Raw genomic sequence first — 16,283 nt, forward strand, 5'->3', positions numbered from 1 at the left:
GGGGCTAAGTCAACGTCACTGCTTCCACCTGGGGAGACAGGTGTGTGTCCGCTCACCTGTGCTCCCAGGTGACCTGACCTGGGGGGGCGGGGCCCAAGGACAACCTTCAAGGGGCACAGGGGGTGGGGCAAGGCCCCGTCTCCTGCCCTGGACCCAGGCCACACCACCTGCTTCAAACACCTGGGCCAGCAATAAGCAGATTAAGGGATCACTGTCCCCAGAGCCCAAGTGGACTTCTCAGCAGGGTGGGGGCTCATTAATAATTACCCTCGATCCTTTCCTCCCAACAAATCCAACATTCTCAAGTAAAAGCCAAAGTCCTCACCACACCTTCCAGGCAGGCACCTGCGTGGTCCACCCCCAAGACCCACCTCGTCTCTCGCCCTGGCCCATGTGGTTCCAGCCACACCAGCCTGCCTGCTTTTCTTCTAACCCAACAGGCACGGTCCTGCCTCAGGGCCTTTGCAGTGACTGATTGAATGAACTGGACCCACTGCTCACCAGTAGCACTCGCTCCGTGCTTCTTCCTCTCTCGCTGGTGTTCTCAAGGATGAGGACACAGGGCTGCCAGGTTGGCAGCTACCCAGAGCTGCCTCCTTTTCAGGAAAACTGTCTGTGATGGACAGGGTCACCACCAGCTGGGGACAAGCTGGGCCGCTCAGTGGGGAGAGGGATGACACGTCAAAGGATTGCAGTACTTGGCTGACGTGTTCGGGCAGGAATCAAAAGTGTCTCCAGATATGGCCCAATGGCCCTGGGACAGAATCACCCCCGGTTGAGAACCACTGACTTATGGCCTTGAAAGCCACTGCCCTGTCGGGGGTTGTGGTTTCTCCTCCTAACCCTCCCCTTGTGTTGGGCCCAGAAGTTGTAACCAACCAGAATCTGGGAGAAGCAGAGCTCGGGTGTGTGTGGGCAGGGGGCGGGATGTGATGGGCGCTACAGTGTCCTCCCAGCTGTGGCTGCAGATGCCTCACGGGAGATTTGTCTCTGGGCGACGGTAGCTGCCACTCGGAGATGCCCGTGGGGTTAAGGCCCCCTCCCGGGGGTGGGCTGAAACCAGTGACTGACAGATGTGGAGGCACACAACACGGGCCCCTGGGCTCCAGGGGGGCCGATTCCAGGTGCAGTACCAGCTCCAGACCCCCCCCCCCACTGCTTCACTCAGCTCCCCCCACCCCCCAGCTTCCAACTCAGGCTGTGCTTCCGGGGACATGAAGTTGAACGGGGCAGTGGGGGCAGAGTGTTCTGGTTCTTCATATCCTGTTGGGTTGGATTTGCTATTTTTTGCTTAGACGTTTTTGCGTCTATATCCACATGACAGGTGCATCACATTCCTTACTTGTTCTGTCTCTGCCTGTTTTTACAATCAGGGTTGTGCTGGCCTCACAAAGGAAAGCAACGGCAGGTCCTAGGAGGTCCTGTCCGTGCCCACCCAGCTCCCGCCTCCCAGTTTCCATGAAGGCCAGGCTAACGTCCACGGCCAGCCTCCCGGGGCCTCTTTGCTGAAGGCTGCCTGGCCCTGGCCCCTATGCTGCCTGCGGGGGCGCTGGGTGGAGTGAATGGACACCGCTCCCCCCAGTGACCGGCAGGGTGGTGGATCCAGCCCCTCAGCACCTGGACAGGATAAGTCTCAGGTGTGCATTCAACATGGGCGGGAGAGCCACGGGCTGGCAGGTGTGCTGGGTTTAGCCACACCTGCTTTATTGGCTTCTTTCCCCTCCCACCTCAATCTTCTCCCTCTCGGCTCTTCCTGGGATCCCTCCCACGTAAAGGACTTGTACTCAAATTCCTGCCCCGCCATCTGCTTCTAGAGGGAACGCAAGTGAGGTGGGGCTATTGCCTCTAGCTTGCTTGTCTGGAAGAGTTTTCACAACAAGGGGATTATGGGGACTTCCCTGGAGGTCCAGTGGTTAAGGCTCTGTGCTTCCACTGCAGGGGGCATGGGTTCGATCCCTGGGCAGGGAACTAAGATCCCGCATGCCACACGGCACAGCCAAAAAAAAAAGAAGGGGATTGTGGTGAGTGGGCCTGAGAGCTACCCCAGGAGGGGAGAGAGAAAGCGTGAGGACAAGGATTGCCCGGGCTCGTGTCCTTCTCAGCCACTTGGTGAGACCTCCATTCTGAACCTCGGTTTTCTCATCTGTAAAGTGGGGCTGCCCAGCACCTGCCCTGGTTGGAGGAGACCCTGTGCCCAAGAAGCCCCGCCCCCTGGAGCCCAGCGGACAGAAGGTGAGATAAGGCTGGTCCAGATGAGCTTTACTGAGCCCTCCCTAGCAGGCCAGGTGTTTCAGCCGCCAGCAGTGCTGCCGGTAGTGGAATCCGTGTCTGTGGTGGGGCCAGATGCACATGACTTCAGTGCTGGACTCGAATTGGCAGGAGACAGGCAGCTTGGGCACCGAGGTGCTGCTGGTGGCTTTAGTTATGGGCTGTTTCTGATGCCGTCTGCTGGACTTGGGGGCTGAGGCCTCTGGTCCATCGGGGGTCTTGTTGGGGGGCTGAGGGGGGATGGTGATGCCACTGGGAGACTGCACAAGGTGGGGTCCCTGGCTGGAGGAGGTGCTGGGACGCTGTGCAGAGCCTGAGGACCGGTGGGACGTCTGGGAAGGGCCAGAGGAAGTGATGGAGGGCTGGGCGCGCTGCTGGCCGTGGACCTGGGGCTGTCGGGGGGACTGGGATTGCCCGGGAGCCTGGGGCTGCCCTGGGGCCTGGGGCTGGCTGGAGGAGTTGGCTCGAGACAGAAGCCCACCCCGGAGCTTGCTGGGCAGCTGGGTGCCATTGGCAGAGCCAGTGGCAGGGGATTGAGGCTGGGAGTGGCCCAAGTTGGTGCAGCTCCTGAGGGCTGGCTTGCTTGGGGACGAGGGGCTGGTGGTGGACTCCACTGGGGAGTCGGCTGGGGAATCCACGGAGGACTTGGAGTGTAACGCGTCCTCCAGCTGGCCGGCCGGCTTTTCTGCACAGGGGCTGGGCAGGGACTTCACCTGTTCTTCGGGAGCTGAGTCACGCTTGCTTTGACTGTGGAGAGAGCGCCCTGAGGGTGAGTGAGGCGGGTCTGGCTGTGTCCAGGGGCCCAAGGGCTGCGCTAAGCCGGTGGAGACTGGGACAGAGGCTGCTGGGGACTGCCGGGGGCCAGCTTCACTTGAGTGGCCAACAGCCGGCCTTGGCAGGGAGAGAGGCAGGTGCCGGCACTCACACACACACGCACGCACACACGCACGTGCGCACACACGTGTGGGCCCTCCCTACCTCCCAGGGGCGGGCATTACGTACAGTCGGCTCCGAGGGCAGTGAGGGGCCCACTGCCGCAGCCGCCGGGGTGATGAGAGCCCGGCTGCGGGCCAGGGCCTGCAGGACTGGTTCCGGAGAGCGTAGGAGACAGAGGCGGACAGTGAGAGGGGAAGATTTAGCGAGCACCCAGCGGAGGCGGTCCAGACGCCAGACAGAGCCCAGTCAGAGTCAGGAGGACAGCAGGCAGGAATGAAGGTGAGTGGGGCAGGGGGAGCCGGGAGACAGACAGACAGACAGAGACCGGAGAGACAGACACCCCTCGCCCTGCGAGCACGCACTGTCCCTCGTTATTCCGGCCGCCACGTCCAGGGTCCGCCCGCTGAGGTCGCTCGCGATGCTGTCCACGGCCTCGTGATACTTTAGAAACAGTGGACGTATGACGCGATGATACAGCACGAGAGCCCCGTTCCAGGGGCCAGGAGCCATGCAGAACAACAGGAAGGCGCACTGCGGACACAGGGCAGGAGTTCCACTTGGCCCCCACTCTGTGCCTCGGGTTGGGGGGGTCTCCTCCATCAGATGCTGGGCTGGGGTGGACCTGGCCACACTCATCAGACACCTCTGTGGATGGGCCTGGCCTCCGCATCAGACACCCCTGGGGATGGGCCTGGCCTACCCCGTCAGACACCCCTGGGTACCCGCTCCTGGGAACCCCAGCCACCACGGTGTGTCCCGGGTGGTGCCCACCTTGCCCGCGTAGTAGAAAGGGAACCAGGACAGAAGTAGATCGCTGAAGAACTCGGCCAGCCCAAACAGGCCGTACACCACCCAGTAGGTAAGCCACACAGTGTCGTCTTCTTTGCTTGGGCTTTCGATAGCTTTGATCCTGGGGGAGGCAAGGCAGGGTCAGGGGCTGCTCAGAGCCCCAGACGCCCCTCCCCGCGCCCCCAAACCAGCGGGCACTCACGAAGCATATGCGGGGTATGCAAAGCCGATGAGATTGCACAGCAGAGACGCCCCGTACCCGAACAGAAGATACAGGCTTAGCAGAGCGGCGGCTCCTGCGGAGAGGGGGCTGGGTGTGGGCTGCACGTGCTGAGCCCAGTCTCCAGAGCCCCCTTGGCCTGGCCCATGCAGCCTGCATCCATCACTCCTCCCAGAAGCCTCGGCGGCCCCTCTAGGAGGGGTTATTGCCCTGCAGCACCTGGGCAACCCTCATCGTGGCCCTGAACCCCACTAACATGTCAGTTTCCACCGCGGGACTGTGAGCTCCCCAAGGGCAGGCCGGCACCTTAGGACTGGTCTGTACTGAGTGGCTGCCCCATGTTTGTTGAATGAATATGTGATCTCTGCAATTATAACCACCTCACTCTGGGTCCTATAGGAGGAGCTGAGCACAAGAGGCTAGAGTTTGAATATAAGTAAATGGGAGAAAAACCAAGGCATGATTCCTGGAGAGCGGAGAAAGGCAACAATTTCTAACTTTTTTCTTAGTCCAGGGTCTCTTCCCCTCACCACTGCTGACTCTGGGGCGGGGGGAACCACCCTGGGCACTGCATCTGGGGTGTGGAGCAGCATCCCTGGTCCCTACCCACTTGATGCCAGGAGCCCCCCACAGTCGTGACCATCAGATGTCCCCAGACATCGACCGGTGTCTCCTGGGGGCTGCACGGCCCCCTCTGAGAGCCCTTGTCTTAGTGGGAGGATGCAAAGCGCCGTATTGAGAGTCCCCCTGACTGAGGAGGGCTCTCACCCACTATGAGACACCTAGCAAGTGTCTCTCTGCTTGCAGCCTCAGTTTCCCCAACTGTCAGTGGGGCGGGTAGTGGCCCTGTCTCCTAGGGCTGCTGTGGAGTTAGCTAAACAAGACTCAGTAGAAGGGACCCCGCCCTACACGTCTAGGGAACCCCTTCCGGTGGCCCAAGCACACTCCCAGCAATGAGGGCTCAGAGGAGAACGGTGTGGGGGATGGGGGCCAGGAGCGTTAGCCACTCTGAAATCATAATGGTCGCTGCTGCATTTATGAAGCGCTTCTTGTGTGCAGGTCTCTGTCCCTCCCTGCTCTGTCTCATTCAACAGCCAGGACGAAACAGAAGCTGGGGGTGGGGGTGGCGGAAGAGGCTCATGCTCATCACTCGGGGAGCCTCTGGCTCCTGGGAGCATTTACAGCCTCTTCCCCCACCTCCAGGCTGTTATCTGCAGAGAGAGACAGAAGCCACTAGTGGACCAAAGGGCAGAGTTCTCTCCACCCTCCCCTCCACCTGCATTAGCCTTTATCCTGGGGGTCTGGGGTCAGGAGAGGGAGGGGAATCCCCAGCTGGCCCTAGGAGGCCTGGTCACTGCCTCTTCTGGGTTTCCTCCTCAGTTACCTGGGAGGGGGTATTTTGGCCATCTCAGGCCGGTGGGGCCCAAGGGTTCCGACATCTGGGAGAGGGGGGTGGGGGAAATGGCACCCCTTCCCTGGCAATTGCTGCTAGTTGGGGAGAAGCAGCTCTCCCAGGGCCCCTCTCCGCTCAATCCCTATTCCTGCAGCCTCAGCAAAGGGAGGATGACCTTGGACATGGGCGGGGACAGTCCAATCAGCAGCATACGGGGCTGGGGTGGGGTGGGGGTGGATGCTCCAGACAGGGCAGACAGCAGGGGCAGCCTCCCACTCCAGGCCTCGGTTTCCTCCCTGTGACCCCCCAGCCTACCCAGCAGGCCCCTCCCAACAGGCCCCTCCCCTGTGTTCTATGACCTAAATTCCCCGCCCACTGATATCAGGGATGTTGAAAAACAGGCAGGAGGTCAAGGGCTTGCTCTCAGGGGCAGGTCCCTGGCTGACCCGACACAGATTGGGCACTAGGAAGCTGGGGGGACAGGTTTTGGACCTTCCTTGGGCTGTCTGGCATGGGAATCCCCCAGCTGGCAGGGAAATGGGAGGAAAGGGGACTCTAAGGATCTGTACACAGGGCTCAAAACACGTGGCATGTCCTCAGCCAGAGCTGCCCCCCAGTGTCCGAACAAAGTGTCCTGTGATTCATTGCAGGGGGGCTTCCTGGAAGAGGTGGCAGAGGGCAGTCGGGTCTGAAGCACCAAAAAAGAGGGGAGGCACTTAAGGGACACTTACTGGACAGTTTCAGAGGGTGGCAGGGGCCACCCAAGGTCATTGAGGAAGAAAGGCAGAGGAGGGACTGGAATGGAAGTGACAATCGGGGTGGCTGGACCTCCCTCTCCGTGGGCCCCATCCAACCCTTCTTCAACCCCACCACAGCAGTCAAACAACCCAACTCCGGACGGGGGAGGGGAGAGGGCAGGCCAAGGGCAGGGGTAGGGGGTGATATTAGCAGGAAAACAACCTGAGGGGAGGTGGGAGTGACCCTTCCCCTCCATGTCTGGAGCATCCCCTGGGAAAACGGGAAGATCTCTACACTTGCTTCCATGCTGGAGTCCATCCGGGAAGAGGGTGGCAAGACCGGCAGGCCACTGGCTGCCTACCTGCCCCGTCCTCCCCCGGGGCCAGTAGGACAACTGGAAGAACCGGACTTCTGCCTGGCGGGCACCCAGGGCCCGGAGGGAGGGAGCAGAGGACGGCTGCGGGGTCGAGAGAGGGGGTGGTCCTCGACCGAGGTCGCACAGCGGGGGCGGGGAGGGGCTGCAGGTAGACCCAAGGTCCCGGTCCACGACCCTACCCAGAATCGCAGTCTCCTTCCTGAACTGTGGGCGCGCCCCGCCGCCTGAGCTGGACCCCGCAGCCGGAGCTGGCCGGAGGGTGTAGGTCCGAGGCCCCGGTAGCCCACGACCTCAGTGTGCCCGTCGGCGAAATGGGGCGGCGGCCCCGAGAGCCCCCCCGACGGCTCACCCGCGGCCAAGTACCGCTTGTCGACACCGGTCTTGGCTTCGAGCGCCCCTAGCGCTTCGGTGGCCAAATTCCTCTGTTCCAGAAAGCGCTCGAAGCGCTGGCGCAGGCCATCCATGGCACCGGCGGGCCCGGGGCTGGCAGCTTGAACTTGACCGCCACCCCGTGCACCTGCCGTAGAGCCTGCGCGCTGCCTTCCGTCCACGCGAGCCGCACCGCCGGACCCCGGGGCCACTCTCCGCCCCCGGGCTGGTCTCCGCCCCCGGGCTGGTCTCCGCCCCCGGGCTGGTCTCCGCCTCCTGTCCCCCTCTCTGGCCAATGGGAGGGCTGGGAGGACAAAGGAGGTGGGGCCTGCCCCGTCTCCTCCGCCGCATTGCCCCAGGGCTGGCCGCGGCTGCCGCAGCCGCCCCTTTGGAGGAAGGGGGCGGGGCGCGGGGGCTGAGGACGCCGATTGGCCCAGCGGTAGCGGGACGTAACTGATTGGAGGGGCGGGGTCATGGCCGGGGATTATTCGCTGAGCCGTTGTGGGTGGAGCTGGGTGAGGAGAGAAGAGTGCTGGGGAGGCGGAGCTGGTGGGAGGGGCTGGAGAAAGGCCAGAGCTGATTGGAGAAACGAGAAGAGATTTATTAGCAAAAACAGGGAGGGGGCGGGGCTGAACGTAAAGGAGGAGGGACGGAATCTGAAAGGCAGGGTGGGGCGGAGCTAAGATGAGGAGGTGGGACTTATTCGGAAGAGCAATTCTGGTTGGACCAGGGAGGAGGCAAGGCTTATTCTAGGGGGAGGGGGTGTATAGGAAAGTAGGCGGGGCAAAATAAGGGGCGGGGTCAATTATAGCAACAGTGAACCCGCACCTCTGGGTCAGAAGAATTGGGGAATCATTGTACAAATGGGGAGACTGAGGCTCCAGAGGGTTCGAGTCTGCGGAAGAATAGGGTGGGCATGCCTCTCCCCCACCCTGCTGTCAGATCTTCGCGCCCATCAAGTTGGGGAGCTGCAAGGCCCCCTGGGAGTTGAAGGCTTTCAGGGGTTGCTATGGCGCCGGGGGCGGGGCGGGCGCTTGGGCCATCTCGGCGGTTTGGCCAGGAGGAGGGGCTTTTCTGAGGCCCCGCCCCCGCCGGCATGCGGCCCGCCCGGAGTGCGCTCTGGCTGCGCCTGACCTTGGCCTTGGGCCTGGCACTCGTTGGCCCCATGGCTGTGGGTTGGGCCTCACCCCGGGCTCCCATCTATGTCAGCAGCTGGGCCGTGCGGGTGTCCCAGGGTTACCAGGAAATCGAGCGCCTGGCGCGCAAATTCGGCTTCGTCAACCTGGGGCCGGTGGGTGGGACCCGGACTGACGGGAGGGGGCGAGGGCTGGACGACCCCAGACCCCGGCAGATGAGAGGGTACCTCGCTAGGTTCCCCAGATATCAAGGACCCCCCAGCTCACTACTGCCTAGACCATCTCCAGATCCTGGGACCCTCAGAGGGCATCTGAAGCTCCCACCTGGGCACCTGGTTGAGGGAAACATAAGGAAGGGGGGCTGGCCCCTGTCCTGGGAGGGACTCCATCAGGGGTACCAGGTCCCAGCCATGTAGCTGCTCCCCTTTATTCCCAGATCTTCCCTGATGGGCAGTATTTCCATCTGCGGCACCGGGGTGTGGTCCAGCAGTCCCTTACCCCACACTGGGGCCACCGCCTGCGCCTGAAGAAAGACCCCAAGGTGAGCCTGGCCTTGAGGCTGCCTCCTGAGGGATGTCAGCACCTCTCTTTATTCTTGTAATTGTAATAAATGTCTGTGTGACCTTCGGCAAGTCACCAGCTCTCTCTGAGTCTTGGTGTCCATTTGGCCCCCTAGTCTATACAGTGGGGAGTCAAATGGGGAAGATCTGTGCAGAGCACTCACCCCAGGGCAGATGCACTGTCAACAATTTCTTGTCACCTCCCCTTCCCTCCTCTATCTCACCCTGAAAGATCAAAGTTCCCAGGTACCCCATAAAGAGGCTGGGTTGGGGGAGGGGGTGCTGATTGGTAAGGAGGCAAGAAGCATGACAGCTGGAAACCCCACCAGGAGCACTGGGACAGAGAGAAGTGGTTGGTTTGAGACGTGGTTTGCAGGACAGAGGCCAGGATTGGATGTGTGGGACAGAGAGAAATCACGATCTGGAGCTGAGAAAACGGGGAGAAGGTGGCCCTGATTGCTGAGATGGGGACGGGGGAATATGAACCAGGTTGGGGGGGTATTGGGAGCAGAACAAGGAAAATGGGGAAAGGGCAAAGGTCTGAGAAAGTGTGGCCTGGGGCAGGCAGAAGGGCATGTGCAAAGGCCCTGGGGTGAGGCAGCCACTGTGGCTGCAGCAGAGGAAGGCTGCTGGGGGCCAGACAGGCAGGGGGCCTTGTGGGCTTTGGAGAGGTGTTGGACAGGCACGGGTTTCACAGAGAGGGTTCCACAGAGAGTAATGCTGCAGTGTGCCAAGAATGGGCTGTAGAGAGGCAGCAGGGCAGGGCTGCTGGAAGACCAGGGAGGAGGTGGGTGTGGCCATACAGGGGTGTACTGCACCAGGGAGGGTGCGGTTGAGAGAAGTGAATACTGCAAGGGGATAAGGGCATGTCTTGGGGAGAGGGATTCTAGAGCAGGGATGGGGACGGGGGCAGGGGTGGGACCCCAGGAGCCGCAGCCACCCTGAATAGCAGCCACCACATGTCTGTGGGCCACAGGGGATGGGTGCTCTGAGGGCTTCAGTCCCCTCCGGAGGCAGAGCCCCAGGCACACGGGGACCCCCAAGAGCAGCCCCAGCAAACACGGGGTCCCTGGCCCCATCGCACACCATGTGGGCCCCAGGACAAGTAGGTGACAGCCCAGACACATTAAGTCTCAGCCCCACACCGCTGACCCTTGGCAGGTCCAGGGAAGAGGCCGATGCCAGACCCTGGAAGCAGATTTGGGCCCTTTGACCAGGAATTGGTGGAAGGGCTGAGGGCCAGGGCCCTCTAAAGCAGCCTGGTGTGAGGGCAGGAAGCTGGGAGGAGGGTGGGCTGCTCGTGGGTCCAGCCTCTCCCATGGTGTGGTCTCCCCACCCCCAGGTGCAGTGGCTCCAGCAGCAGACGGTGCAGCGGCGGGTGAAACGCTCCTTGGTGGTGCCCACGGACCCCTGGTTCTCCAAGCAGTGGTACATGGTGAGCTGGCCAGGCTGGACGGCGGGGCCAGGCCAGGCCAGAGCCCCACTGACCCCGGCCCCGCCTTGCACAGAACAAGGAGGTGCAGCCGGACCTGAACATCCTGCAGGTCTGGAGCCAGGGGCTTTCTGGCCAGGGCATCGTGGTTTCTGTCCTGGACGACGGCATCGAGAAGGACCACCCAGACCTCTGGGCCAACTATGTGAGCCTGTGGGGCTTGGGTGGGGGCTGCCCCAGGTCCCACGGCTGGTCGCAGCCCCTCATGTCTCCACCCCCCAGGACCCCCTAGCCAGCTACGACTTCAATGACTATGACCCGGACCCCCAGCCGCGATACACATCCAGCGATGAGAACCGGTGAGCCCAGCATCCCACAGGGCATGGGGGCAGCCCCCACTACCCTACGAGGGGCCAAGGGGCTGTGACGGGCACCTGTCTCTGTCCTGGCGCCAGGCATGGGACCCGCTGTGCTGGGGAAGTGGCAGCGACGGCAAACAACAGGTTCTGTGGTGCTGGCGTCGCCTACAATGCCCGAATTGGAGGTACTCAGGCCAGGAGGGTGGTGGGGCGCCTCTTGGCCCCACACTAGCCACTGGGCCATGTCAGGGCCCCAGGCTAAGGGTCGGGGAGAGCTGAAACCCCCACAGACACCTCCATCCCCAGGGCGGGGAGAGTGCGGGGCGCAGGCGGGGTGTTCACCAAGGCCGCCTGTGCAGGGGTGCGCATGCTGGACGGCACCATCACTGACGTGATCGAGGCCCAGTCGCTGAGCCTGCAGCCACAGCACATCCACATCTACAGCGCCAGCTGGGGCCCCGAGGACGACGGCCGCACAGTGGACGGCCCGGGCATCCTCACCCGAGAGGCCTTCAGGCGTGGCGTGACCAAGGTGAGCTGGTATGGGGCACGGAGGGCCTGGGCCAGCATGCAAGGCCCACACCCCGTCCCCGTCTCTGGCCTGGTTCTCCATCTGCAGGGCCGAGGCGGGCTGGGCACCCTTTTCATCTGGGCGTCGGGCAACGGCGGCCTGCACTATGACAACTGCAACTGTGACGGCTACACCAACAGCATCCACACGCTCTCGGTGGGCAGCACCACCCAGCAGGGCCGCGTGCCCTGGTACAGCGAGGCCTGCGCCTCCACGCTCACCACTACCTACAGCAGCGGCATTGCTGCCAACCCCCAAATCGTGAGCGCCCGCCCCACCCGGTGCCCTGCCTTCCCTCCTGTCCCCTACCTTGCCTCTTCCCAGGGCTGCCCGGTTCACGTCTGACACATAGACTGGGGTTCAGGGACCAGGCCCCACGGTTGGCGCCCCTTCACATGCCCTTGTGTCTCCCAGGCAGGGCTGGCTGTGTTCACGGCCCCAGACATGCTGTCGTGCTCTGAGGTGCCTCTTCCTTGGAGCACTTGGGCCGTTTTGAACAAGGGCTGGGTTTTCCTGTGCACCAGGCGCCTGAGTCCCTCTCTGTGCACCCAGGTCACAACAGACCTGCACCACCGGTGCACGGACAAGCACACGGGCACCTCGGCCTCCGCCCCGCTGGCTGCGGGCATGATCGCCCTGGCTCTGGAGGCCAAGTAGGTGATGGAGGGGTCCTGCCTACTGCCGGAGCTCCCCAGTGTGGCCCCGGCTCACCCTCCCTCACCCACCCCCAGCCCGTTCTTGACGTGGAGGGACATGCAGCATCTGGTGGTCCGGGCGTCCAGGCCAGCGCAGCTCCAGGCCGAGGACTGGAGGACCAACGGCGTGGGGCGCCAAGGTGCGGCAGAACGGGCGGGGTTGGGGACGCCACGCCCACAGGGCGATGACCACGCCCCTCCACACAGTGAGCCACCACTACGGCTACGGGCTGCTGGACGCCGGGCTGCTGGTGGACTTGGCTCGCTCGTGGCTGCCCACACAGCCCCAGAGGAAATGCATCATCCGCATCGTGCACACCCCCACGTGAGCGCCCTCCTCTGCCCCCTGCACGCCCGCATCTAACCCCAGCCACGTCCCCACTGCCACGTCCCCAGACCTCTCCCCCCACCCTGGTGGGTGGACACGTGGAGGCAGGCCCCGAGGTCTCAGTTCACCCATCTGTACTGGGAAAGGGCAGGATCTGAGCCCAGACCCTGCCTGCTGGCCGCCCATCTCCCAGCAGGCCAGCAGGAGGGGCCCTCACCTCACGTGCTGCAGCCCCCAGCCCCATCCTGCAGGTGATGCACGTGAGGAAGAACGTGTCGGCCTGCCTCGGCCACGCCAACTACATCCGCTCGCTGGAGCACGTGCAGGTGCAGCTGTCCCTGTCCTACAGCCGCCGTGGGGACTTGGAGATCTCGCTCACCAGCCCCATGGGCACCCGCTCCACGCTTGTGGCCATCAGGTGCGGGGGCAGGGGACCGGGCCACAAACTCTCTTTCCTGAGTAACCCCACGAGGAGGAGACAAGTGCCCCGTGGGGTCAGGCAGGCTGGACCCCACCCCTTGGCATCACAGACACTTACTGTGCTCGCGGCTGCTCAGGACTCTGGTTGTGAAGCCCCCCTCATCCCCCTGCCTGCCTGTCTGTCCCAGACCCTTTGACGTCAGTGGCCAAGGCTACAACAACTGGATCTTCATGTCCACCCACTTCTGGGACGAGGACCCGCGCGGCTTGTGGACCCTGGTCCTGGAGAACAAGGGCTACTATTTCAACACAGGTGAGAGCCGGGCACAGGCTGGGGCTCGAACCCCACCTGCCCCATGCTCTGGAGCTGGCGGCCTCCTTACTGCCCCCAAGCCCAAGGCACAGGGCTCCCGCTGGTGTCCTCTGAGAGACTGAGCACACAGGGCTGGCATGTAATTGGTGTCTGGTTACCAGTGCACAGTAGGGGTTCAGGTATTAGGGGCAGGAGGTATCCAGTTACCAGCGCTTAGAGGGTACTGGGCGACCCTGGGCACCATCTGAGTCTGGGGATCCGGGGAGGGTGTGGGCCCAGAATGTCAGGACGAGGCTGCCGACAGCCTTTCCCTCTTCTCCCCGTGCCCACCACGACCCCTGCCCAGGGACGCTGTACCACTACACGCTGCTGCTCTATGGGACAGCCGAGGACATGACGGCGCGGCCCTCGGGCCCCCAGGGGACCAGCAGCGCGTGTGTGCAGCGGGACACAGAGGGGCCGTGTCAGGGTGAGTGCCCGGTGCCGCATGGCCCACCTGCTGGGAGGCGGCAGGTGGGCAGCGTGCGTGTGCGGCCTGGGACAGGGGACGGGCGGGCCGGGGCAGCAGGTCGTGGCCTCACAGCCCGGTGGACGTGTTCCTCCCTCGTGCAGAATGCCAGAGCCCGGCCTACCTCCTGGGCCACCTCTGCCTCACCTACTGCCCACCGAGGTACTTCAACCACACCCAACAGGCGGTGACGGCTGAACCTGGGCGCCCAGCCGCGCCTGCCCTGCGGGTCTGCTCCAGCTGCCACCCGTCCTGTTACACCTGCCGCGGCAGCTCCCCGCTGGACTGTACCGCTTGCCCCCCGCCGTCCATGCTGGACACGCAGCGGGGCTCCTGCTCGGGACCCGACCCCCCTGAGGGCCCCCCCCAGCCCACTGCGACTGCCTGCCCCTGCCGCCACGGCCCGGCCCAGGCCGTGGTGCTGGCCCTGTTGGCCGTGGCCTTCGGGAGCCCCCTCCTCTGCCGCATCCTCCTTGTAGGCTGCCCGCCACCATGGGTGGGACCCCCCGGAGCAGGGGGCCACTCCCATCACCACTCCAGACCCCGCTGCAAGCTGGAACCCAGAGCTGGTTGACAAGGACAGCTAGCATGCGCCTCCACCCAGGTCCCTGGTGGGCACCGCTGCCCTGCTGTCCAGACGGGCGCCCTGTGGGAACCTGCCCCGGGAAGGCCCTGGCTGCCACCGAGGCCGTGGGCCAGGGGCGGCTGCGTGGGACCCTGCACCCCGGACTTGGCAGGTCCAGGTGAAAGAGGGGGAGAGAGAGAGAGAAGTCTCGTTGCACAGTTTGGGTAGGGAGAGGGTAGGATGGGGCAGAGCCCGGCAGTGACCACCATCCCTTCCCTTTCCGGAATGGGGGAAGCAGGAAGGAGAGCAGATGACACCGTCCAGGGTCTCAGGTACCACGTGCGACCTCAGAGTTTGCAAATAAAGGTTGAATAGGAGGTGCAAGTCTGTGGGCTCCTTTGGGGCACCGATCCCTTCTCCATGGAATGATTGTGGGAGTCCCCTGCGTATCATGTGGAATCTGCCTTCCCCGGGGCGTCTGTCCCTGGAGAAGGGGTCAGCTGGGGTTCTGGGGGTGGGGTGGGGTAGTGTCCCAAGTGATACCCACCCGTGTGCTGCAGAGCCTCTGAGGCCCCACGATGCAGCCTGGCCACCTGTGGCTCTGGCTCCTCTTCCATCTTTTTTTTTTTTTTTTTAATTTATTTTTGGCTGTGTTGGGTCTTCGTTGCTGCGTGTGGGTTTTCTCTAGTTGCGGCAAGTGGGAGCTGCTCTTCGTTGCGGCATGCGGGCTTCAGTAGTTGTGGCGCACGGGCTTAGTTGCTCCGTGGCATGTAGGATCCTCCTGGACCAGGGCTTGAACCCGTGTCCCCTGCATTGGCAGGCAGGTTCTTAACCACTGCGCCACCAGGGAAACCCTCCTCTTCCATCTTTATGCGTGAGTTTCTCTTTAACGTGGAGAACTAACAGAAGTGCAATTTGCAAAGGACCATTCACCGCAGCTTTCCATCCACTCAGCCTGTCTACCAGCTTCCAGTAATTACACCTTTGTCTATTTTCTGAGGTCGTCGGGAGGCTGAGGGAATTGTGAGCTGGGGTACATTGATCTTACTCCTTCAGGCCTTGACCTCCTCATCTGGAAAATGGGTTCTCCACCTCTCTGGAACAGAAGGAGGATCCTGAGGTGCAGGGGTGTGGGGGTGGGGGTGGGGTAAGGCATGGATGGAGTTAGTAAGGGTCCCTCCTCTGTCCTCACACACACCAGTGGGGTGGGGACATGTTCCTCTTGATTTTCAGAGTGGGGAGGCGATTTCCACAAGGAAGTGGAGGCTGGTTGTGCCTTGACCATGGCCTTCACTTGAACTCCTGGTTTGTTTCAGGAGCCCCAGAGACAGCCCCGGTATCCAGTGGCCCTGGGCCCCTGAGAATCTCCTTGGCCACCAGGCCCAGGTTGGCCAGCCTCAAGCTGTGAAGGGAATGGGGCTCTGTCTAGGGCTGCAGCTGGACCCAATGGAAGCAGGTGGCTAGTGAGGGAGGGGAGACAGCCAGCTGCTCTCTGAGTCCTGCCCACGGCCCCCAGAGTCCCACCAAGCTCAGCCCCTAGTTCTGAAGTTAGGTCCAGTCTGTGTGTCCAGAAGCACATGGCCTCCCTCTCAGAGCCTCGGTGGCTGCACCCGTGCAACAGCATTAAGCCTGGCACCTGCCTCACCAAATACTCTCAAGGATCCAAAGAGGTAGTTTTCCCGCCTGGCACATAGTAAGTGCCCAAAACATGCCATCTTGGGGCAGCCACTTTGGGAAATAGTTCCACAGACAATTAAACATAGAATTACTGTAGGACTCAGCGATTCTGCTGCCAGGTACGTGCCCAAGAAAACTAAAGACACATTCACACAAAAACCTTTGCAAGGATGTTCACAGCAGCAAAAATGTGGAAACAGCCTAAACATCCATTAACAGGTGAATGAATAGATACAGTGTGGTCCCTCCACACACGGGAGCATCACTCAGCCATGAAAAGGAGTGAAGCACTGACACTCCTCAAGACATGGATGGACCTGGAGAACACGATGCTCAGTGAGAGAAGCCAGGCATAAAAGGACACACGGTGTGTGATTCCACTGATGGGAAACGTCCAGAACAGGTCTCTCTATATATTCCCAAACCATTGACTTGTACGCTTTAAACAGGTGGACTTTATGGTATGTAAATTACTTTTTTTTTTGGCCGCGCCTTGCGTCTTCTGGGATGTGGGAGCTTAGTTCCCCCACCAGGGATTGAATCCAAGCCCTCGTTAGTGAGAGCGCAGAGTCCTAACAACTGCACCGCCAGGGAATTCCCTGTAAATTACTTTTTATAAAGTTGTTTAGA

General features: G+C 62.2%; 2 protein-coding genes across 6 annotated transcripts; one reads left to right on the forward strand and one right to left on the reverse strand.

The window, feature by feature from the left end:
* Positions 1 to 2,242: 2,242 nt before the first annotated feature.
* On the reverse strand, positions 2,243 to 7,317 carry REEP6 (receptor accessory protein 6). 2 transcript variants are annotated; one of them, XM_073803535.1, is made up of 6 exons: positions 7,070 to 7,317; positions 4,196 to 4,289; positions 3,976 to 4,114; positions 3,567 to 3,735; positions 3,271 to 3,353; positions 2,243 to 3,015 (listed from the first exon to the last, which is right to left on the reverse strand). In XM_073803535.1, exons 1-6 carry the CDS (start codon positions 7,182 to 7,184, stop codon positions 3,001 to 3,003), a joined length of 615 nt encoding a protein of 204 aa, XP_073659636.1. In that variant the 5' UTR covers positions 7,185 to 7,317; the 3' UTR covers positions 2,243 to 3,000. The 2 variants fall into 2 exon arrangements, with proteins under 2 accessions (XP_073659636.1, XP_073659637.1); XM_073803536.1 differs by lacking the exon at positions 7,070 to 7,317 and adding an exon at positions 5,598 to 5,770.
* A 734-nt stretch (positions 7,318 to 8,051) lies between these two features.
* Positions 8,052 to 14,365, forward strand: PCSK4 (proprotein convertase subtilisin/kexin type 4). 4 transcript variants are annotated; one of them, XM_073803539.1, is made up of 15 exons: positions 8,052 to 8,380; positions 8,662 to 8,766; positions 10,128 to 10,220; positions 10,294 to 10,422; positions 10,500 to 10,576; positions 10,673 to 10,761; positions 10,936 to 11,108; positions 11,196 to 11,408; positions 11,700 to 11,800; positions 11,879 to 11,982; positions 12,050 to 12,167; positions 12,367 to 12,588; positions 12,779 to 12,903; positions 13,250 to 13,372; positions 13,516 to 14,365. In XM_073803539.1, exons 1-15 carry the CDS (start codon positions 8,186 to 8,188, stop codon positions 13,983 to 13,985), a joined length of 2,337 nt encoding a protein of 778 aa, XP_073659640.1. In that variant the 5' UTR covers positions 8,052 to 8,185; the 3' UTR covers positions 13,986 to 14,365. The 4 variants fall into 4 exon arrangements, with proteins under 4 accessions (XP_073659640.1, XP_033711079.1, XP_073659638.1 ...); XM_033855188.2 differs by having other exon boundaries at positions 12,409 to 12,588; XM_073803537.1 differs by having other exon boundaries at positions 11,879 to 12,167; positions 12,422 to 12,588.
* Positions 14,366 to 16,283: the final 1,918 nt, after the last annotated feature.

This window comes from Tursiops truncatus, chromosome 3, assembly GCF_011762595.2.
Source record: "Tursiops truncatus isolate mTurTru1 chromosome 3, mTurTru1.mat.Y, whole genome shotgun sequence".
In the NCBI taxonomy this organism is placed as follows: Eukaryota; Metazoa; Chordata; class Mammalia; order Artiodactyla; family Delphinidae; genus Tursiops; species Tursiops truncatus.

Coding starts and splice junctions, on each gene's coding strand:
- REEP6 (XM_073803535.1), bottom strand. CDS start 7,184: ATGGATGGCCTGCGCCAGCGCTTCGAGCGCTTTCTGGAACAGAGGAAT. Junction 3,736..3,975: donor CTTTCTACTACGCGGGCAAG/GTGGGCACCACC, acceptor CTGTGTCCGCAG/TGCGCCTTCCTGTTGTTCTG. Junction 3,354..3,566: donor GGCCGGAATAACGAGGGACA/GTGCGTGCTCGC, acceptor CTCCGGAACCAG/TCCTGCAGGCCCTGGCCCGC.
- PCSK4 (XM_073803537.1), top strand. CDS start 8,186: ATGCGGCCCGCCCGGAGTGCGCTCTGGCTGCGCCTGACCTTGGCCTTG. Junction 10,423..10,499: donor CAGACCTCTGGGCCAACTAT/GTGAGCCTGTGG, acceptor TCCACCCCCCAG/GACCCCCTAGCCAGCTACGA. Junction 12,168..12,421: donor CGCATCGTGCACACCCCCAC/GTGAGCGCCCTC, acceptor CCCATCCTGCAG/GTGATGCACGTGAGGAAGAA.